The sequence below is a fragment of the Dipodomys ordii genome, unplaced genomic scaffold (assembly GCF_000151885.1).
Source record: "Dipodomys ordii isolate 6190 unplaced genomic scaffold, Dord_2.0 Scaffold18, whole genome shotgun sequence".
Taxonomy (NCBI): Eukaryota; Metazoa; Chordata; class Mammalia; order Rodentia; family Heteromyidae; genus Dipodomys; species Dipodomys ordii.
The window spans coordinates 6827265-6850400 of NW_012267234.1; the positions used below are offsets into that span (position 1 = coordinate 6827265).

Genomic DNA, 23136 nt, shown 5'->3' on the forward strand with positions numbered 1-23136 from the left:
TGTATGTCTCTCTCACATTCTCTCTTTCTCTTTCTCTCTCTCCCTCTCTGTCTCTACACACACACACACACACACACACACACACACACACACACACACACACATCTTGGCTCTGTCTCCTCATCTTTGTCCAGATCATTAGGTATATGTAAGTTTTCATCAAACTCCTCAAACATACGGAGATTCTTCTAAGAACCTTTCTTTCCATGTTTTTAGCATGGTTATTGTAGATGTCATGGTCTTTGAATGGTGGTGCAGGAAGTGGAAGGACCCACCCGGACCTTCAACCTTGCAGTGGTGCACCACAGCCACAGTACTAAGAAGAAGCAGCCACAGTACTAAGAAGAAGCATTGTGATTTTCAGTCAAAATAAAGGAATTTGATCCTAGACCTTGAACTTCAAGGAGCTAAACTCTCAGCCCCTTCAGCTCAGGTGCTATTTAGATTAGGAGAATGAAGGTCAAAGAGAACTATTGAATCTGAGTAGCCAAATATCCTTTTTCTGAGTTTCCAGACGAGTGTCTTGATTTACCAACACTGCAGCATCACTTTCTCCCCTCATCCAGCAGTAACCCATTTGGCTGGCACCAGACCCAGAACTTGAACTAATTTTATACAGGAATTCAACCAGGAGAAACAGAGAAACCACATCATGAGAGGCCCAACTGGGAATCTTATTAGAAAGCTGGCAACTACAGGTGGACTCCTGTCTCAAAGATCTGCAGCCCAGAATGTAGATTGCATAAAGTTTTTAAAGACAAATACCACATGTTTGGCATGGAGACCCAAGCAAACCATATAAGAAATTACTCAGTGGCAAGCAAAGCTTCCATATAGGGGAGCTGTCAGGGGTGAGCAAATCAAACCATCTAAGGAAATAATCAAGAGTGAGTATTGTCTGTAGCAAAGCTTTTGTGGGACTAAAAGCATGACATCTGCAATTCAAAGAATTGGGCTGGGAAGGTGGCTCAGTGGTAGAGCACTTGCCTTGCATGCATGAGGCCCTGACTTCCTGTGACCACTGCCCCATCAGTGACAACATTCTCTTGCAGGGAACAACCTTGCCCAGCCTCTAAATGTCCCTACCTACTCCATGTCAGGTCCAAACTCCTGGCTGGGCAAGGTCTACTTGAACTGTACCTGTTGTTCAGTTGCAGTGTGCTGTCTGGAGGGCCAGAAAAGGTCTTGTGAGGCAGCCATGCTGCTCCACCAACTTCCTGCTTGTCTGACTGCAGTGGTCTGTGGATTCCTGCTTCTCCCACTTGGAATTAAGGGTGAGACTCCTACAGGGGATAATTCTGGGTGGGGAGTGGAGGGTAATAGGACCCAGAGTGAGATCTGCCACATTGTACAGAGAGTTTTAGCTTGGAGAAAGGAGGGATGGAGGGGCAGGTGGACATAACAGATGATAGTATGGGAAAATTGTGTTCCATAAGTATCCATAAAATGCCCACAGTGGTGATCATAGAACTCAGAGAGGGTCATTGATGCCTGAGGACACAGAGGAGTGAGCCCCAAATGAAGGAGTCTGAGGTGCACTGAAATGTGCCAGGCAGAGTCAGGAATTCTAGACATTTCCCTCCTGTATGTGTTATGGCAGCAGTAGCTGTAATTATTCCTGCATTTGCTCATGTAATTGTCATTCACACTATCCTCTGTTCCTGACTGGGTCTACATCATCACCAGAAAAGCATCTTGGGATTGTGCAATATTCCCCTGCAACAGTTTCTGGTTCTGGAAGAGCTATATCTCCCTAGAAAGGTATCATGAATTTGAATTGAGATGCTACTGGGTTTCTTTCACCTAGGTTTCAAATCTGGGCAAAAGCTTGTTGGCTCCTTGGGTGAAGGGTATGTACCCTATGCCTACTACAAAGTCCTCAGGCCCTTATCAGGAGCTCATGCCACCAGAAAATTATGTTCAGAAATGTATGTGCAACCTTTGATCCCCCTCATCCCACAGCGTGCTAGGGTGGGCCCTGATGAACTTCCTTACTCTCTCTCCCCTAAGCCATTCCCCTTACCTCACCCATGGCCCACTCCTACCAGATTCCCTCCATTACCTGCTCCTGATCAGGCTCTGGGTATTGATTATGAAATAGTAATTCAAAGGTCACAACTGTTATTATCAGGAGGAGCTGGTTGTGTAAGTCAATGTATCCAGAAATCCCAGGGTTTTAAATCTCCTAATTCAAGGGTCACTTTTTGACACTGCATGACTCAGCTTCTTCATAATATTTCATGAGAGGCTTGAAGCAACATCTATGTGGCTGGTCTTTAACAGGAACCTATGAGCAATGTTTATCCTTTACTGTAACAACTATGAAGTATGGTGGCCACAGTGAGTTCCAGGGTCAGAGTTCTCATGTAGCCAAAACCTCTAGCGAAGACAACATGGAGGTCAGTGGTATGTCCTGACTGGGTCTACATCATCACCAGAAAAGCATCTTGGGATTGTGCAATATTCCCCTGCAACAGTTTCTGGTTCTGGAAGAGCTATATCTCCCTAGAAAGGTATCATGAATTTGGGAAATTGCTGTCTGTGGTGTCTATTTGTAGTTGCTATCTTGATTCAGTCATACCAGGCTACATGAAACTGGCTGATTCACAACTAGCTCCAAGATAGTGGTTAGGGGCAGGAGAGTTATTTTTCTTATAGGAACAGGTCAGATTCGTGAATTTCTGCAAACTGAAGATGATAATGGGGGAGAGAGTGTTCTCATAGAGGTGGAATTGGTACTGATTAAAATATAGCCAGGGATTGTGGCCCTGACTAGATGTCTAAAAACACGTAAAGGAGCAGGAGTTTTGGGGCTACCTACTATGAGCACAAATGAAAGCAATCTCTGTATTAAGGTAGTGGAAATAAACCTAATGTATACAGCATTCACCTAAACAGTTATTATGATTGTACAAGCCAGTTTGATGTGAACATGAGATAATTTCCAATGACCTTCTCCATTCTTGAACCCCAACAAAAGCCGGCAAGGGTTTTCATGATCTGATCAGAGCTATGTTCCTCTCTCCTTAGGGCCCTTATCTCATCTTAGCATTTTAGCTACCTCCAGTGTGAGTTCCATGAGGATTGGAAAGGTTCAGTCCAGTCCTCAGCTTCCTCATGGTGCCTTGTTAAAAATGTTGGCTTACTAGAAATGATGCTTATTCTCCCATCACTTAAGACATAAGCTGGAAGCTGGTAGGGCTTAATGGTGACATCAAGTCCCTGAGAACCTCAGGGATCCTGACTGGTAGGAAGGTCTGGGTCAGGTCAGTGAAAACAGTGGTGTTGGGGCACAGTCATGCAGGCAGAATGTATGTGAAGCCATTGAACCTGCACATCAGAGGACCTTGCCAGGCTGAGCTGTGGGTGGCATAGAGCCAACAGGAGCCACAATGTGAGTGGCAGCTGATGGGGCCAAAGCAATTCTGATGTGCATCTCTACCCACAGGCCAGGAGCCAGCCAGCCCCATCAGGACCACACAATATGGGCAGGTGCAGGGCAGCCTCGTCCATGTGAATGACACCAATGTGGGAGTCCACATCTTTCTGGGCATTCCCTTTGCCAAGCCACCTGTAGGCCCATTGCGGTTTGCCCCTCCAGAACCCCCTGAACCATGGAGTGGTGTGAGAAATGCCACCTCCTACCCAGCCATGTAAGTTCTTGTGTGGTGAGAATCTCTGTGGTGGGATGGGCACCCTGGACCAGACTCAGTGTTTCTCCCATGTAAACCTCACACTCCACATCCTTTGCATTGCAGCATTTCCCATTTAGTGGGTGGAGCAACTTTGCCAGGCTCACGGCTCTAGCTTTGTGTATGAACAGTGCTAGGCACCAGGTGCCAAAGCACAGAGATATACTTGTGCCATGACTTGGATCATGCCAATTGTTCTCTGCCACCAGGGGAGGCATCCCTGGGAAAGGTTCACCTGGGCTGTATGGACCTGACAGAGCTCCTGGTCCAGCAGCAGATGCTACAGCTCCCTGAGGAGGGCAGCAGTGGGGGCTCCTTGGAGAAGCCAAGCTCCACAGTCACTGTGCTTACTCAAAGGACCAGGTGACACTGATTAAAGAAATGTCTATGTGCTTCCAACTGGACGTGTGGTGAAAGGAGTGTGTTTTTCTGGGGTCCTTGATTTGGATTTCAGCAATGTCCCACTATGCTAGAGGTAACTGAGCTTCATTCATTCATACTGCACTGGTGTGGTGGCAGCAACCCTGGCTGATCTTTAATTGGCACAGAGAAATGGTGTAAATGTCAATACTTGCAGCCAATGCTTCTAGAAGATGCTATGAGTCAAGATGTTCAAGCCTTAGGAGGGGAGATATCCAAGGCCCACAACAACATGAAGGTTTCCTGGAGATCAGACCTGCACCTAGCTTGAGATGGAGAGCCTCACCCATCCCAAGTCATGTGGCCTGCATTTTGTTTGGGAGAGTCATGAGAGAAGATTCTGTATAAACAGAGCACCAGTGCAGCAGAGATTTACAGTGACTGGAAACAAATCTAGCCTCAAGGTCAGATCTTTGACCATGAGACAAACCCTGGAATAATTGTCTACTCTTTGAAACAGGTGTCTGCAAAAGGCTCTTCCTATGAATACACTGAAGATGGTGAAGCTAACTAGACCTCCAATCTCAATGTCTGAAGACTGCCTTTATCTCAACATCTATTCACCTGCCAGTTCCCAGGAGGGCTCTAACCTGCCTGTGAGTGTCAGGACTTGGTTGTACTTTGCGGGAGGACATTTCTTCTGTAAGACTCTTAGTAGTGGCAAGACTAGATCTGAGGCAGTGTGGAACCAATGAGAAGTTTCATTATTAGGTTCCAAACACCACTTGCCAGGAAGGGTGACACACCAATGGTAAGGGATGCAGAATCCTAACCGTCCCCAGATGTTAGAGGCCTGGGCTCTTTAATCAAACAAGAACTCACTCTAGCAACTTGAGCCCAGAATATTTACTAAGAAGCCCAAGTGCTTTACTTTGAGATCACCCAAGTGTTGGTTATGTATCATGCCAATGCTAATATGTGATCCATTTGACTCATGAAAGTGAGTGTGAGGGAAATGCACCTTTTCTTTCCACTGTAGATGGGCAAAAGAGTTAAGGCAACAATACTGTAGTTTTGGAGTCATGAATTCAGACTTCAATTTCTGGAATGGATCTCAAGTATAGTGATTGAACGTGGGACCCTCACCCAAGGCCAAGTTCAGGAGATCCTGAGGGAGTTCTTGACATGTTGGCAAATGGCACACAGCCAAACCCATGGACAGTGTTATGGACACCAGAGGTAGGATTATGGCTGAATGAGAATTGATGACAGATGTCTTGACCTTCCCAGGTGATGGTGTGGATCCATGGTGGTGCACTGGTTTCAGGAATGGCTTCCACGAATGATGGATCCATGCTGGCAGCCATTGAGAATGTGGTGGTTGTCACTATCCAGTACCGCCTAGGAGTTCTAGGCTTCTTCAGGTGAGCCTGGGATTGAGCTGGCCAATGAGTGCCAAACACAGCTGCGACAGCCCTGTGACCCTTGTCTCTGCCACTTCTCAGCACTGGAGACCAGCATGCCACTGGCAACTGGGGCTACCTGGACCATGTGGCCGCCCTACGCTGGGTCCAACAGAATATCGCCCACTTTGGAGGCAACCCTGACCAGGTCACCCTTTTTGGCGAGTCTGCAGGTGGCACAAGTGTGTCCTCACATGTCGTGTCCCCCATGTCCCGAGGACTCTTCCATGGTGCCATCATGGAGAGTGGGGTGGCCCTGGCACCAGCCCTCATCTCCAGCTCCTCTGAACCAGTCTCCTCAGTGAGTGCCCTAGGCTGCCCTGGTCCAGATTCCCTGTTTTTCCCCTCACCCGAAGAGCCCCTGATTCCCTTTGCTTGCTTGGTACAAAAAGGACCATGCGGTAAGTTGGGAACTTCTTGGGAATTGGTGAGGGCTCAGAGGTAGGATCCACACCTTTGAGCTGGGGGGAAGATCTCTCTAACCAAGGCCCCTGAGCATCACGAATGTGGGAATAAATTTCATACCTACAGTAATCCACACACGATACCCTAAGAGATCTGGAGGAACTTGCATCAATCTGGGTCTGGGAAAACCTCTCTTGCTACTTCAAAGGGTGAGGCAGCCCCTTCCTGGTTGCTTTCCAGATGGTGGCCAACCTGTCTGCCTGTGAGCAGGTGGACTCAGAGGCCCTGGTGCACTGCCTGCGGGCCAAGAGTGAAGAGGAAATGCTGGCTATTACCAAGGTCAGGCTGAATGATATGGTGAGGTTTCAGCATGGGAAATGACTCTGGTTTGCAGCCCTGGCTACAAAACAAAAACAAAGGGAGGCTAACTCAAGTGTTGGATCTTTTGGTATATGTGTGGGAGAGAATACTGGGAAGAATTAGGATAGGGTGGAAGTAACATGAGTACAATAGAAAATATATTATATGTGATCTCACTTCCTTATCACTGATGCCTCCTCAGACCTTCAAGGAAATCCCTGCAGTGGTGGATGGGGTCTTCCTACCCAGGCACCCCAAGGAGCTGCTGGCGTCTGCTGACTTCCACCCAGTCCCTAGCATCATTGGAGTCAACACTGATGAGTTTGGCTTCCTCCTCCCCATGGTGAGCCTTAGTTCTAACTCATGATTTTCTGGTGAGCTCATCTGCTATGTGTGTGAGTGTTAGGGGTGCATGGTTGGACCTAGCATGATACCTTCATGACCACGCATTTCCAACTTAAACTGTCTCCCCGCCACTCAGGTCTTGGGATTTCTTGACACGATAAAGGGAATAAATAGAAGTACCTTGCCATCTGTCATGCAGAACATGGTAGGACTCATGGTAAGGATCTAGACACCTGCCTCAATGGATGGGGAGCCCCAAGATATTTGCTCATACACTAATTTTCAGGAATATAGGATATGTGTTTGTGGCAGGGTTATACCAGAGCTTCCCTTTTATACTACTCTCCCACAGAGTCCCCATCTCTCCACCCAGAGGCTGCCTCCTCCCTGTCATTGAACTGTCTGCTTAGCCTGACTCTCTCTGATCCTCTTGGCACAGAACTTGCCTGCTGAGTGTGCTGACTTGCTGATGGAAGAGTACATGGGGGACACCGAGGACCCCCAGACCCTCCAAGCCCAGTTCCAAGACATGATGGGGGACTTCATGTTCGTGATGCCTGCACTGCACGTAGCGCATTTTCATAGTGAGTACATCTGTAGCTGAGGCCTGAAGGCACTGTGGACAGCTCAGAGCTGTGCATCCCAGGTGACCTCTGTCCAAATCCCTACCTTCTCTGTCTCAAGGCTCCAGGGCCAGGCACTTGATGTCCCACCAGTCATCAAATTCTCATGGCTACTCTAAGACACAGGCATCCTCCTGGCACTTTACAGAAGAGAAAACTTAATCAGTTACTAGTCTAAGACTACACAGGAAATCCAAGCCATGATTTAACCAAAGTTTTTCCCATTGGGATCACTAGGAGAACAGGAGTAGCATGCAATTCTTGACCTCAAAGCTTATCCTAGAAATCAGAGAATGGAGCGCTGACTGTGATGAGCACCTTTGGTTTTTACAAGGTCTCCTCCTGCCTGAGGCTTCTCACTTCACAGTCCAGATTCCAGGCAGCTTCAGCCTAGCTATCTTGTCACCAAAGGTGAGGAAGGACAACTCTAGTTGAGGGGTCACCATGTCCTAATTTATCTCCACATCCAGGTTTCCATGCCAGCGTCTACTTCTATGAGTTCCAACATCGTAAGAACTTGACCGTGAACCTCAGGCCCCCGTATGTGAGGGCCGACCATGGTGATGAGGTTGACTTTGTTTTCGGGTCTTCCTCCTATGGAAGCAGCCGTGAGTCTTCATTTCCATTAGCTACAGTTGGCCACACTAAAATGCTAAGAGAGAGGACACAATCAAGTGTTCTAAAAGCTGCAGGTTTTTAGAATCCTAGCCTTTCCCCAAGCAGCCTGTGCTCCCAACACCTGTCCACATCTACAATAAGGTGTCAGACATGGGTACAGAGAGCATGATTGGAAGTTATGATTGTCAATAAATTATTCCCAAGGACTGGGGGGTAGAAATGACCTCTAGACCAGGAATACACACTGGTGTATTCAGCTAGAGGCTGGGATGAGTAATGGAAGGTTATGCAATGGGAGTATCTGATCCTGGGTGGGACAGAGGAAAAAGATCAGGCCTGGTATGGAGGACCAGACTACAATTGAATGTAGGGTGTAAAGCCAGAGTAGGCACCCTGAAATTGTCCAGGATATGGATCTTTGTTCTCCTCTCTGCAGCGGGCTTTTCTGAGGAAGAGAAGTTACTGAGCAGGAGGATGATGAAGTACTGGGCCAACTTTGCCCAGAAGGGGTGAGATAATACACCTAACCCTGCCTCCCACCAGTGAAGTCCACCTAGTGATTCCCTTCTGGCATCCTCATAGGGACACATCATCCTTAATTATGTGATAACACTCCTCCAAACCCCAGCACTCACTCACACAGAGGGTCAAGCCATGCTCTCTTGCTCCAGAGATCTCAAAGGTGGACCACAGCATTGTGGAAAGATCAGCACTCACCTCTGTGAGGTGGCTCTGATCCATAAGAAACACATACTAAGGGTAGGTCTTAGTTTTCCTATACCAGAAAAGTTTCCCTCATTCCCTCCACTCCTTATCTTTTTGTTTTGTTTTGGTTTATTTTTTGGGTCCAGTCGTGGGCCTGGGCGCTGTCCCTCAGCTCTTCAGCTCAAGGCTAGTGCTCTACCACTTGAGCCACAGTGCCACTTCTGGCTTTTTTCTTTTTGCTTACTTGGTGCTGAGGAATCGAACCCAGGGCCTCATGTATGCAAGGCAAGTGCTCTACCACTGAGCCACCTTCCCAGACCTCCACTCCTGATCTTTTGGGCTGCCTGGCATGGCTCTAATGAGGTGGTTGGGTCCAGGCTCACAAGGACTCGAATGACCCTCACCCCCCCTCCTGGGAGGGTGTGCCCACAGGAACCCCAACAGTGAGGACCTGCTCCATTGGCCTATGTTCGACCAGAATGAGCAGTATCTACAGCTGGACATCCATCCTGCCGTGGGCCAGGCCCTGAAGGCCTCCAGGCTGAAGTTCTGGACCAAGACCCTACCCCAGAAGATCCAGGAGTTCAATGGGACTTCACATCTGTGTGTGACATGTTCTTCATTGTTTTTTCTTCTCTTCTCTCTTCATTTATTTTCCGTTTTTTGGTAATGAGCATCGAATCCAGGAGGTTGTACTTGCTCAGCCAGTGCCTTGCCACTGAACTACAACGCAGTCCTCTTTTGTATTTTTAATCAAGTTGTTTAGAACACTTTCAAACCTAACTTTATGCAGACACATACTTTCATTTCTATTGGATTCTCTTCTGGGTCTTTGAGTGTTTAATTGGAGATACAAGTATCATCGACTTCCCTGCCTGGGCTGGCTTTGAACCAAAATCCTCAGTTCTAGGGTTCCTGAGAAGCTAGAATTATAGGTGTGAGCCCCTGGCGCCCAGCTTGTGTCTCTGATGCAGGAAGTGACGGTGCATATGGGGACCTTGCAGTGGTGCACCACAGTCACACTAGTAAGAAGAAGCATTGTGAACTTCAGGGAAAATAAAGGAACTTGTTACTAAACCCTGAACTTCAAGGACCTAGGCTCTCAGCTCCCCAGCCCAGGTACTGATTAGGTTAGGAGAATGAAGGTCAGAGAGAGCTATTGAGTCTGTGTAGCCAAAAGTCCTTATCCTGAGGTTTCAGACCAGTGTCTGGGTTTACACACACTCCAGCCTCACTTTCTCCCCTGGCTGTATCCCATTTGGCTGATACCAGACCAGCCCCTTGATCTAACACCCCTGCTTCATTTCCTCCCTTCTTCAGCTGTGCCCCAGTTTGCATAATATCTATTTCTCACTATTAGTTACTGTCTAATCAACCTCCACCAGTTTGCATGGGTTAAGCCATGTGCTGGTAGCCTGAACCTAACTCTCAAGAGACTGAGATGTGAGGCTTGCAGTTTGAAGCTAGCCTGGGTAGGAAAGTCCATGAGATTCTTCTCTCCTGTTAAGCAGGAAAAAGCTGGCAATGGAGCTTCAGCTCCAGTGGAGTGCAACACCAGTTTTGAATGAAAAAGCTAAGGGATAGCTCTCAGCCCTGACTTCAAGCCCTGGTACCAGGACACTCACACACACACACACACACACACACACACACCACCACCACCACCACCACCACCACCACCACCACCACCACCAAAACCAATATCACCAACACCAACAATTTCAGGAGCAGAAGCACTATATTAGGTACTTTCTTATCAGACCCTACCAAATTATACTTACACGAACCCAGCATAAAAACCCTATCCTATAAGCAAGAGTGAATCATTCAGCTTTGGCTAGAGGCTCTGCAATAAACTTGTGCTGTTAGTGATCTATCTCTTTGTCTATTCTCCAAACTGTGTGTGAGAGTCTACCAAGAGCATCTGCCCAGGTCTGGGTAGAAGGGTCTGGGACCATGTCTTGGGCCTCAGTTCCTTAGACTGGAGACCTTGAGTGCACATCAGACCTGGTGGCTGGAATGGAGGTCAGAGAGTCTTTAGTCAAGTCATGCCAGGGAAATGAACACTCCAGGAATGGCACCAAGAAGGAAAGCCAGTAGTGCCAGGCTATAGGTTCTCAACAATATTGTGCAGCAGATTGAAGAATGAAACCTGGTTCTTAGAGGCAGTGAAGTCCATGTCAGGTTGAGCCTTCCACTTCCTCTGGAAAGTCAGGCAGGGCTGCAGCAACTGGCACCTGTGCAGGATTCTGCACTTTTCACAAACGCCCAATTACTGACCTCACTCACAGATTACCACAGTCTCAGAGAGCCCTGTTTCCTCGCAGTGCTGCAACCATCAAGTGCCCTTTAAATGTTTTTCAGGTGTGAAAATGCCTGACCTTGATCTCAGATTGGGGGTCGGTGAATAGGGGGATGGGACCTTAGAAATGACACAGTGACAAGTATGTTCGAAGGGTCAGTCATTCCTAAAAAGGAAGAGGTCCATACAGACCCTCAGACTATGACGCTGAGGGATGAGGGGACTTTAAACATGGATTCTGTAATCTATGAACAATGAGAACAAGGAGGAATTTCAAAACAAGCACAGTCATACCTCCCTGTCTCTGCTCAAGTGCTCATCTTTACCTCACAGGAGGTGGGGGCATTGTGCATCTGTGGAATCCTAAGCCTGCTTCTCTGCAGACCAGCCCTGAATTTCTCCAGTAAAACCTTCACTTCAGTGATAGTTCCTAGTATCTCAATGGCTGCAGAAGTCACCCAGTACCTTTGGAGGAGGGCAAAAGGAAAGTAGGAGAAGGGAAGGCCTCACACCCAGAGTGCTGACCACTGATTTCCTGTGACCACTGCCCCATCAGTGCCCCTCTCTCACAGGAACAACCTTGCCCAGCCTCTCCTATGTCCCCGCCTACTCGCTGTCAGGTCCATACTCCAGGCTGGGCAAGGTCTAGGTGAATTGTGCCTGTTGGTGGTTTGAAATGTGCTGCATAGAGACACAGAAATGGTCCTGTGAGACAGCCATGCTGTTGGACCAACTTCCTGCTTGGCTGACTGCAGTGGTCTATGGGTTCCTGCTTCTCCCACTCTAGATCCAGGGTGAGACTCTAGCAGGGCACCAGTTGGTGGGGAAGGCACCAGGGTGAGATTTGCCACATTGTGTAAAGCAGAGTTAGAGCTTGGATAAGGGAGGGAAGAAGGGATAGGTGAAGATTACAAATGATATTGTGGAAAAATTGTGCTACACAATGCCCATGGTGCTGATCATATAGCTCGGAGAGGGTCAGAGATGCCTGAGGACACAGAGGAATGAGGCCCATATGAAAGCATCTAGGATGCACTGACATGTTCCGGACAGAGTCAGGGATTCTGAACATTTTCCCTCCTTTGTGGGTTGTTACAGTTGTTGTAACTGCTACTAAACCTGCTAACATAGTTGTCATTCAAACTGATTGGGTCCCCTCATTGCCAGAGAAGCATCTTGGCAAGGTCCAAAGCCACTGCAAAGGTTTCTGGTTCTGGAAGAGCTATACCTCCCCAGAAACACATCAGGAAGTTGAACTGAGATGCCACTGCGTTTCTTTCACCCACGTATCAACTCTAGGCAAAGGCTTGGCTTGGCTTCTAGGACAAAAGATGATATGCCCTGTGCCAGCTACACAGTCCTCATGATCTTATCAGGAACTCATGCAACCAGAGGATTATATCCAGAAATGTATGAGCAAACTTTGCTCCCCCTCACCCCAGAGAAAGCTGGGATGGGCCCTGATGAACTCACCTACCCTCTCCTATTTAATCTGCACTGAGTTCCCCTCAGCTCACCCATGGCTCACGCCTTCCAAATTCCCTCCCATACCTGCATTTGATCAGGATCTGACTAGTGATTCTAAAATAGTGATTACAAGGTAACAACTGCTTATTACAAGAATAGTTTGCTGTGCAAATCTTGCTATCCAGAAGACCCAGGGTTTTAAATCTCCTAATTGAAGAGTCACTTTTGCCACAGCATGGTTCAGCTTCCTCATACCATTTCATGACGAGCTAGAAGCAATATGCAGGTAGCTGGTCTCTAACAGGAACCTGGGAGCAATGCTGGTCCTCTCCTGTAACAACTATGAAGAATAAGTGGCTGGTGGCCACAGTGAGGTCCAGGGTCAGAGTTCCTATGCAGCCCAAACCTCTTGTATAGACAACATGGAGGTCAGTGGTATCTCTTTGGACTTGGAACGATATTGGGAAATTGCTGTCGATAGTGTGTTTGTGGTTGCTATCTTGGCTTTAGCCATAGGAGGGGACATGAAGCTTGCTGATTCATAGCTTGCTCCTGGAGAGTGCTTAGGGGCAGGAGAGTTACTTTTCTTAACAAATAGATCAGATTTGGGATTTTCAGCAACTTGAAGGTGATAATGCGGGAGAGACGGTTCCAGTGGAGGTGGAATTGGTACTGATTACAAAATAGCCAGAGCTTGTGGACTTGACTGGATGTCTCAAAACACCTGAAGGAGCAGAAGTTTTGGGACTACCAAATGTGGGCACACACAAAAGGGTTCTTTTTAAGGTAGAGGAAAAAGCCCAATGTATGAAGCATCCATTTAAACAATTACCATGATTGTACAAACATGTTGATATGGACCATAAGATGATTTCCAATGGCCTCTTCCCTCCTTGGTTCCCAATACAACCCAGCCAAGGTTTTCACAATTTGATCACAGTTGTGTGACTCTTACCTTGCAGCCCTATTTCTTTTGGGCATTTTTGATACCTCCAGTATGAGTCCATGAGGATTGGAAATGTTCAGTCCAATCCCCAGCTTCCTGATGGTGCCTTTTAAAAACCCTTAGGTTACTAGAAATGATGCTTATCTTCCCATCACCTAAGCTGGAAGCTAATAGGGCTTAAGATGCTATCAACTCCCAAAGAACCTCAGGGAGCCTGCCTGGTAGGAAGGTCTGGGTCAGTCAGTGAAAACAATGGTGTTGTAGCACAGTCATGCAGACAGAATGTATGTGAAGCCATTGAACCTGCAGATCAGAGGACCTTGCCAGGCTGAGCTGTGGGTGGCATAGAGCCAACAGGAGCCTCAGTGTGAGTGGCAGCTGATGAACACACCCAACTCTGATGTGACTCTCTCTATCCACCAACCAGGACCCAGCCAGCCCCATCAGGACCATACATAAGGAAGATGTGGGGCAGCCTTAGTACATGCAAAGGACAGCAGCATGACAATCCACACCTTCCTGGGCATTCCCTTTGCCAAGCCACCTGTAAGACCACTGTGGTTTGCCCCTCTGGAGTTCTCTTAACCTTGGAGTGCTCTGAGAAATGCTACCTCCTACCCAGCCATGGAGGTTCTTGCTTGGTGAGAATCTCTGTGGTGGGATGGGCACCCTGGACCACGCTGAGTGTTTCTCCCCTGTAAACCTCATTCCATTTCCTTCTCCACTGGGAATGTCTCATGCCCATGTTTACAGTGAATTTGCTGTGCTTCAGTGGGGGGAGCAACTTTGCCAGGCTCATAGCTCTGGCTTTGTATATGAGCAGTGTTAGCACCAGGAGCCAAATCACAGACATATATTTGTGCCATGACTTGGATCATGACAATTTTTCTCTGCCACTGAGAAAGGCATTTCTGGGAAAGGTTCACCCGGGCTGCATGGATCTGACAGAACTCCTGGTCAGGCAGCAGATGCTACAGATCCCTGTGGAGGGCAGCAGTGGGAGCTCCTTGGAGAAGCCAAGTTTCACAATCCCTCTGCTAGCTCAAAGGGTCAGATGCCACTAGCTGAGGAAAAGTGTATGTGCTTCCAACTGGAGACATAGTAAAAGGCGGTGGTTCTCTTGGGGTCTTGATTTGGATTTCAGCAATGTTCCACTCCGCTATGTGTACCTGACAATCATTCATTCACACTACTCTAGTGTGGCGGCAGAAATACCGACCAGGTTGCAACTGGCACAGAGAGGAGGTATAAATGTTAACTCTTGCAGCCAACACTTCTAGAAGACTCTGTGAGTCAAGATTTCCAACGCTAAGGGAGAGAGAAATCCAAAGTACTTTGTGGAGGTCAGAGTTCCATTCTAGCTTGAGATGGGGAGCCTCACCCATCCCAGGCAGGTAGCCTGGGTTGGTGGTTGGAAGATACAAGAGAGAATATTCTGTATAAACAGGGCACCATGCAGCAGAGGTTCACAGTGGCTGGGAACAAATCTAGCCTCAAAGTCAGAGAAAAACACTGGAATAATTGTCTTCTATTGTAAGTAGGTGTCTACAAAATTCTGATATAATGAATACACAGAAGATGGTGAAGCTAACTATACCTCCCTTCCCTATGTCTGAATACTGCCTTTATTTCAACATCTATTCTGCCAGTGCTAAGGAGGGCTCTAACCTGCCTATGAGTGTCAAGACTTGGCTGGCCTTGGTGGGAGGACATTTCTTCTGCAAGACCCTTAGTAGTGGCAAGAACAGCCTGGTTTCTGAGGCAGTGTGGAACCTAATGAGAAGTTTCATTATCAGGTTAAAAATACCACTCACCCAGGGAGGGTCAGTCATCACTGGTACCGGGGGATGCAGAGTCCTAACTGCTTCCAGATGTTAGAGGCCTTGGTTCCTTCATCAAACAAGAACTCACTCTACCAACTTGAACCCAGAAGACATACTGAGGGACCCAAGTATTGAAGTTTGAGATCACCCGAGTTGTGGATTATATATTGTGCCAAAGTGAATATGTCAACCATTTGAGTCATATTAAAATGAGACAATATGCAAACTGCCCCTTTTCTTTCCACTTTAGATGGGAAAGATAGTAAGGGCACCAATACTCCAGGCTTGGAGCCATTAATTCACACTTGGATATCTGGAGTAGATCTAAAGTATAATGATTTCACTTTGGACCCTCAACCAGAGCCAACTTCAGGAGGTCCTAAGGGAGTTCTTTCCATGTTGGCAACTGGACAGTGTAATGGAAAACAGAGGTAGGATTGGAACTGAATGAGAGTCAATGACAGCTATCTTGACTTTCCCAGGTGATGGTATGAATCCAGGATAGTGCACTGGTTACAGGTATGGCTTCCTTCCATGAATGATGGATCCAGGATGGCAGCAACTGAGGATACAGTGTGAGTCCCAGGCTTCTTTAGGGGAGCCTGGGATTGAGCTGGGCACCAAGTGCCAAGCAAAGCCAGGACAGCCCTGCGACCCTTGATTCTGTCACTTCTCAGCACTGGAGACCAGTATGCTACTGGCAACTGGGGCTACCTGGACCTCATGGCCTCCCTACACTGGGTCCAACAGAATATCGCCCACTTTGGAGGTAACCTCAACCATTTTTGGCCAGTCTGCAGGTGACACAAGTGTGTCTTCACATGTCCTGTCCCCCATGTTCCGAGGACTCTTCCATCGTGCCATCATGGAGAGTGGGGTGACCCTGCTGCCAGAACTCATCTCCAGCTCCTCTGAACCAGTCTCTTCAGTGAGTGCCCTCAGCTGCCCCGGTCCAGATTCCCTATACTATCCTCATCCAAAGAGGCTCTAGTTCAACTAGGTTAGGTGGGATCAAAATTAGCCACAAAGATAACTCGGGAACTTCTTGATAATTGCTGAAGGATTGGGGTAGAATTCATACCTCTCAGCCTCAGGCTGAGTGTGGTCTGTGGCCAGCAAGGCTACACCCAGATTCCCCTATGTGGACATAACCATGTAAGCAGGGGGGATGTCACCTCCAGACAAAGTCCCTGAGCATCATGACAGTAGGAATGATTTCACACCTGCAGCAATTTATACAGTAAACCCTAAGAGATCTGGAGGAAGTTGCATCACTCTGCATCTGGGAAAACCTCTCTTGCTACTTCAGAGGGTGAGGAAGCCTGTGCCTGGTTGCTTTCCAGATGGTGGCCAACCTGTCTGCCTGTGAGCAGTGGACTTAGAGGCCCTGGTGCGCTGCCTGTGGGCCAAGAGTGAAGAGGAAATGCTGGCTATTATCAAGGTCAGACTGAATGGTGTGGTGGGGATTGGAGGGGGGAATAATCTCTGATGGTGAAAGGGAGACAGAGTGTGAATAACCCAGTCCTAATATTCTGAACGAATGACTCTTCTTGTAGCTCTGGATAGAAAATGAAGAGTAAAGGCCGGGCGCCAGTGGCTCACACCTATGATCCTAGCTACTCAGGAGGCTGAGATCCGAGGATTGCGATTCAAAGCCAGCCAGGGCAGGAAAGTCTGTGAGACTCTTATCTCCAATAAACCACTAGAAAACTGGAAGTGGTGCTGTGGCTCTAGCAGTAGAGCGCTAGCCTAGAGCTGAAGATCGCAGGGACAGTGCTCAGGCCCAGAATTCAAGCCCTATGACTGATCAAAAAGAAAGAAAGGAAGAAAGAAGGAAAGAAAGAAAGAAAGAAAGGAAGGAAGGAAGGAAGGAAGGAAGAAAGGAAGAAGGAAGGAAGGAAGGAAGGAAGGAAGGAAGGAAAGAAAGAAAGAAAGGAAGGAAGGAAGGAAGGAAGGAAGGAAGGAAGGAAGGAAGGAAGGAAGGAAGAAAAGGGAAGGAAAGAAGGAAGGAAGGAAGAAAGAAAAGAAAGAAAGAAAGGAAGGAAAGAAGGAAGAAAGAAAGAAAGAGAGAGAGAAAGAGAAAGAAAGGGGAAGGAAAGAAGGAAGGAAGGAAGGAAGAAAGAAAAGAAAAGAAAAAAAGCTGTAGGTGTTTAGAATCCAAGCCTTTTCCCAGACAGCCTGTGTTCCCACCACTGTCCACACCTGTAATAAGGCATCAGACATGGGTACAGAGAGCACTATTGGAAGTTATCAATGTCCCTAAATTATCCCCAAGGACTGATGGTAGAAATGTCCTCTAGTCAAGGAATATCACTGGTGTATTCAACTAGAAGCTGGGATGAAGAATGGAAGGTTGTGCATGGGGAGTGCTTTCTACGGGATGGGGCAGAGGGAAAGGATCAGGTTTGATGAAGGACCAGACTACAGTTGAATGGAGGGTGGAAAGCAGAAGTAGACAACCTGAAATACTGTCCAAGACATGAATCCTGTTGTCCTCTGTGCAGATGACTTTTCTGAGGAGGAAGAGCTACTGAGCAGGAAGATGATGAAGTACTGGGCCAACTTTGTCCAGAATGGGTGAGATAATACACGTAACCCTGCCTCCCACGAGTGGAGTCCACCTAGTGATCCCCTTGTGGCATCCTCATGGCACACATGATCCTTAATTACATAAAAGCTCTCCTTCAAACCCCGCAAGTTGCTCACACACAGAGAGTGCTTTGTAGGTTCAAGTCACTCTCTCTTGCCCCAGAGATCTCAAAGGTAGACCACAGTTTTATGGAAACACCAGCACTCACCTCTGTGAGGTGGCTCTCAGCCATGTAGAACAAACACTAGGGGGAGGGCCTTGTTTTCCTATATCAGAAAAGTTTTCCACTTCCTTTCTACTCCTGACTTTTTGGGCTACCTGGCATGACCTAATGAGGCAGTTGGTCCAGGCTCACAAGGACTCCGAATGACCCTCACCACTCTCTTGGAAGGATGTGTCCACAGGAACCCCAACAGCGAGGACCGGCTCCATTGGCCCATGTTTGACCAGAATGAGCAGTACCTACAACTGGGTATCCATCCTGCCGTGGGCCAGTCCCTGAAGGCCTCCAGGCTAAAGTTCTGGACCAAGACCCTGCCCCAGAAGATCCAGGAGCTCAGAAGGGTTAAGGAGAAGCATGCAGATTTCTAGTGGTCTAGGTCAGGAGGAGTGGGCTTGAGTGCAGGTAGGGTCAGGAGGTGCTCATAGGTTTTCCATGAAATAGGAATTGACTCTAACATTCACTTAGCTGTTCATCCCCTGTTTATCCAGCCAGCCAGCCACTCAACCAGCCAATACTCCCTGCCTGAGCACTCTCTTGTTAGACATACTCAATAAATGCCCCATGGTAATGAAACAGTATTACTCCAGTGGTGCGTACTCTCCTCCATGCCCCACTGAGCCTGGGCCCCTTCCTTACTCATCTCATCTTCTCAATTTCTGTCTGCTCCAAGTCCCTAGCCCATCTTCAAATGAAGATGGTCTGAACACTTTACTCCTAGCATGGGTCAAAATCACATGTAGAATCTTCAGTAAGCACCATTTTTTTCTAACTTCTAACTAGCCAACAGTTAAAACAATTTGATTTCGAAGTATCTCTAACACACACACACACACACACACACACACACACACACACACACACACGCATGTGCAGAAAATCCTTTGTTATGGATTAATTTATATGCAATTAAATTTACCCACATTCACTCCCATATCATGTGTTAAAATGTTTCTTTCATGCAAATGAATTCTTTCCTACTCTTTACAATTAACTACCTCTTCCTTAGCATTTTGCAAACACCTGATTGTGTTTGCTTGTTTTCTATTCCAGTACTGGGACTTGAACTCAGGACTTTGCCAGCTCACTTGGCTTTTTCTGCTCAATGCTGGATTGCTAAAACTTGCACCAACCTCTACTTCCGGCTTTCTGCTGGTGAATTGAACAAAAGAGTCTCAGCGATGGATGACAATGTTATCAGACACTTTGTGTTCATATGCCAATTGTAGAATGGGAACTTCTTTGTACAACTACTCAAAGGTAATAATTTTTTTAAATGAGTCTCAGGAACCTTTCTACCCTAGCTGGCTTTGAACCTTGATCTTCAAGTCTCAGCACCCTGTATTGCTAGGATTAGAAGTAAGAGACACCACTGCTTGGCCCAGTTGTTTTTACTTGCTGTTGAGATTATATATAATTTAGGGCAAAATAACAGTGCAGTGTAGCATACAATACAAACTGAATTATTTCTGACTTGTGTCTCTCATACTTTCTCTCTGTCTGTCTTTGGTGTCTCTCTGGGCCTATGCCTATGTCTGTTTGCCTCTCTGTATCTATCTCTCTTTTTTCCTCTCTCTCATTCTCTCTGTGACTCTCTCTTGCTCCATCTTTGTCCAGATCGCTAGGGATATGTAAGATTTCATCAATTGCTCAAAGATACAGAAATGCTACTAATGTTTTTATTATTAACAAGGTTATTGTGGGTGCCAGGGTCTCTGAATGATGGTGCAAGAAGAGGCAGGGCACCCGGGATTTCAGCCTTTCAGTGGGCACCACAGCCATGGTATTAAGAGGAAGACGTGATTTCCAGCGAAATTCACAGAATTTATTCCTGGACCTGAACATCAAGGACCTATATACACTCTTAGCTCCCCAGTCAGAGGCTGATTAGTTTAGGAGAATGAAGGTCAGAGAGAGCTGTTGAATCTGTGCAGCCAAATGCCCTTTTCCTGGGATTCTAGACCACTGTTTGGGTTTATACATACTCCAGCCTCAATTTCTCCCCTTGTCTATGAGCAATGTTTATTCTTTACTGTATCAAGTATGCAGCATGAGTGGTTGGTGGTCACAGTGAAGTTCAGGGCCAGAGTTCTCATGTTGCCAAAATCTCTCACACAGACAAAATGGAGGTCAGTGGTATGTCTTTAGACTTGGAAAGATATTGAGAAACTGATAACAATTGTGTCTACTGGGGGTTGCTATCTTGGCTTCAGCCATACCAGGTGATATGAAACTTTGTGATCCACAAATACCTTCTGGAGAGTGCTTAGGGGCAGGAGAGTTACTTTTCTTATGGAACAGGTCAGATTTGTGAATTTCTGATCAACCTCTACCAGAATGCATGGGTTGAGCCATACACGGTAGCCTGTACCGAACTCTTAAGAGACTGAGAATTGAGGATTGCAGTTTGAAGCCAGCCTCTACAGGAAAGTCCATAAGATTTTTCCCTCCTGTTATAAGCAGGAAAAAGCTGGCAATAGGGCATCAGCTCCAGTAGAGTGCAGCACTAGCCTTGAGTGAACAAGCTAAGGGACAGCTCTCAGGTCCTGAATTCACACTCCAGTACCAACACACAGACACACACAAATACACACACACACACACACACACACACACACACACACACACACACCAAAAACAGGGGCAGAAGTACCACATCAGTTATTCTTGTCTGCCTTTACTGCATTAGTCTAGCACTCCCATGAACCCACTACAAAACCCTAGCCTATAAGCAGGAGTGAATCATTAAGCTCTGGCTACTGGCTCTGCAATATACACATGCTGTTAATGATCCATTTCTTTGTCTATTCTCCAAACTGTCTGTGAGTTTACCAAGAGCATCTGCCCAGGTCTGGGTAGAAGTGTCTGGGACGATGTCTTGGGTCTCAGTTCCTGAGACTGGAGATCTTGAGTGTGCAGCAGACCTTGTGGCTGGAATGAATGTCAGAGGATCTTTAGCAAGTCATTCCAAGGGAAATGAGCCCACCAGGAAAGGTACAAAGAACGAAAGCCAGTGGTGCCAGACTGTAGGTTCCCAAGAGAAATGTGCACCAGATTGAAGAGTCAAAGCTCTTTTTCACTCTCACCAGCTCCTCTGGGAAGTCAGGCTGGGCTGCAGCTCCTGGCCCCTGCTGTCTCAATGAATCCTAGCAGGATCTATGTGTTTCACAAACTCCCGATTACGGAGCCAGCTCCAAGATCATCAGAGGCCCAGAGAGCCTGTTCTCCTCACAGTGCTGCAACCAGCAAGTTCTCTTTAACTGGTTTTCAAGTAGATAAATGAGTTCCCTTGATCTCAGCCACCAGCTTAGCCCCAGATTGGAGATGGGTGAATAGGGAAGTGGGTCCTTCAGAAATGCCACAGTGACAAGCATGTTTGAATGGTTAGTCATTTTTAAACAGGAACGGATCCATGAAACCCCTCAGATCAAGACTCTGAGTGATGAGGAACCTTGAGGGAAAATTGGTAATCATTGAACAATGAGTTAAAGAGAAATTTCAAAATGAGCATAGTCATAGCTCCCTGTCTCTGCTCAAGTACTCACCTTTGCCCCTGTGAGGTGGGGGCATTGTGCATACACTGTGGGATCCTGAGCAAGCTTCTCTGCAGACCAGCCCTGAATTTCTCCATTACAACCTTCACCACACTGACAGTTCCCAATATCTCAGGAGCTGCTGAAGCTACACAGCACATCTGGAGGATGACAAAAGAATATTGGAGAAGAGAAAGGCTCACAACCAGTGGACTGACCCCTGACTTCCGGTGACCATGCCCCATCAGTGTCCCTCTCTTGCAGGAACAACCTTGCCCAGCCTCTCCTATGTCCCCGCCTACTCGCTGTCAGGTCCAAACTCCTGGCTGGGTAAGGTCTAGGTGAATTGTGCCTGTTGGTGAGGTGCAGTGTGCTGCATAGAGGCACAGAAAGAGTCCTGTGAGTCAGCCATGCTGCTGGACCAACTTGCTGCTGGGATGATTGCAGTGGTCTATGGATTCCTGCTTCTTCCACTCCTGATCCAGGGTGAGATTCCTGCCATGGGGAGGGAAAAAGGCACCAGGATGAGATCTGTCACATGGTGTAGAGCAGAGTTTGAGTTTGGGAAAGAAAAGGAAAAAGGGGGTGGGGGGAGGGGGAGACAAGGATTGGGACTGGGAGGGGAGAGGGGAGGCTGAGAAGAGATGTGAAGGGTAAACAAAGGAGGAGGCTGCAATGCTTGGTAAGAAATGTACGCATTATCCTGCCCATGTAATTGTAACCCCTCTGTATAGTATATTCACAAATAAAATAAAATAAAAAATAAAAAAACAAAAAGAAAAAGAAAAGGAAAAAGGGCAGGTGGAGATGACCGATAATAGTGTTGGATAATTGTACTATTTAAGCATTCAAAAATGCTCACAGTGGTGATCAGATAGCTCAGAGAGGCTCACAGATGCTTGAGGATACAGAAGAGTGAGCCCCAAATGGAAGAGTCTGAGGTCCACTGACATGTGCCAGGCAGAGTCAGGGATTCTGGCCATTTCCCTCCTCTGTGTGTAGGAGCAGTTACAGCTGTAACTGCTACTGACTCTGCTGTCACTCACACTATCCTCTGTTTCATCCCCAGAGAAGCTTCCTGGCATAGTCCAAGAGACACCAGCAAACGTTTCTGGTTCTGGTAGAGCTATACCTCCCCAGAAACACAACATGAAGTTGAGCTAAGATGCCACTGGGTTTCTTTCACCTAGGTATCATTTCTGGCCAAAGGCTTGGCTTGCCTTCTATGACAAAGGGTATGTGCCAAATGCGTACCATAGACTGGCCCTTCTCAGGAGCTTATGCCACCAGACAACTATATCTAGAAATGTATGTTCCACCTCTGATTCCCCTCACCACAGAACATGCTAGGGTAGGCCCTGATGAGCTCCCCTACCCTCTCCTATCTATTCTTCCCTAAGAAGTTCCCCTCACCCTCATCCATGGCCCACTTCTACCAAATTCTCTCCCTTATGTGCTGTTGATCAGGCTCTGGCTAGTGAATCTGAATTAGGAATTCCATGATAACAACTGTTTAAAACAGGAGGAGCTGGTTGTGCAAATGGTGCCATCCAGACAACACAGGGATTTAAATCTAAATCAAGGACCACATTTTTTTTTACATTTTTTTTATTGTAAAGATACTATACAGAGGGTTACAGTTACATGAGTGAGGTAATGAGTACACTTCCTCTTGAACATTGTT

General features: G+C 47.2%; 3 protein-coding genes and 1 pseudogene across 3 annotated transcripts in view; all 4 read left to right on the forward strand.

The window, feature by feature from the left end:
- LOC105983011 (cocaine esterase-like) overlaps positions 1–23136 on the forward strand; it is a 246879-nt gene that overhangs the window by 79364 nt on the left and 144379 nt on the right. The gene's annotated exons all lie outside the window — the stretch shown is intronic.
- On the forward strand, positions 1199–9552 carry LOC105982928 (pyrethroid hydrolase Ces2e-like). The gene is made up of 13 exons (XM_013012655.1): positions 1199–1274; positions 3449–3653; positions 4573–4708; positions 5343–5476; positions 5558–5816; positions 6161–6259; positions 6483–6623; positions 6762–6842; positions 7065–7209; positions 7719–7856; positions 8303–8375; positions 9004–9174; positions 9546–9552. The coding sequence occupies exons 1-13, from the start codon at positions 1199–1201 to the stop codon at positions 9550–9552; spliced, it is 1665 nt and encodes a 554-aa protein (XP_012868109.1).
- LOC105982930 lies at positions 15662–18290 on the forward strand (annotated as a pseudogene).
- The window catches only part of LOC105983015 (pyrethroid hydrolase Ces2e-like), a 29057-nt gene continuing 27720 nt past the window's right edge, over positions 21800–23136 (forward strand). The window contains exon 1 of the mRNA XM_013012745.1: positions 21800–21938. Within this exon, the coding sequence (XP_012868199.1) occupies positions 21863–21938 (76 nt within the window). The 5' untranslated portion in view covers positions 21800–21862. The remainder of the gene's footprint in view (positions 21939–23136) is intronic.

Excerpts from the sequence above, each read along its gene's own strand:
- LOC105982928 (XM_013012655.1), top strand. The coding sequence starts at position 1,199 with ATGCTGCTCCACCAACTTCCTGCTTGTCTGACTGCAGTGGTCTGTGGA. Across the intron at positions 3,654-4,572 it reads GCCACCTCCTACCCAGCCAT|GTGTCTGCAAAAGGCTCTTC; the intron begins GTAAGTTCTTGT and ends TCTTTGAAACAG. Across the intron at positions 7,857-8,302 it reads TTCCTCCTATGGAAGCAGCC|CGGGCTTTTCTGAGGAAGAG; the intron begins GTGAGTCTTCAT and ends TCCTCTCTGCAG.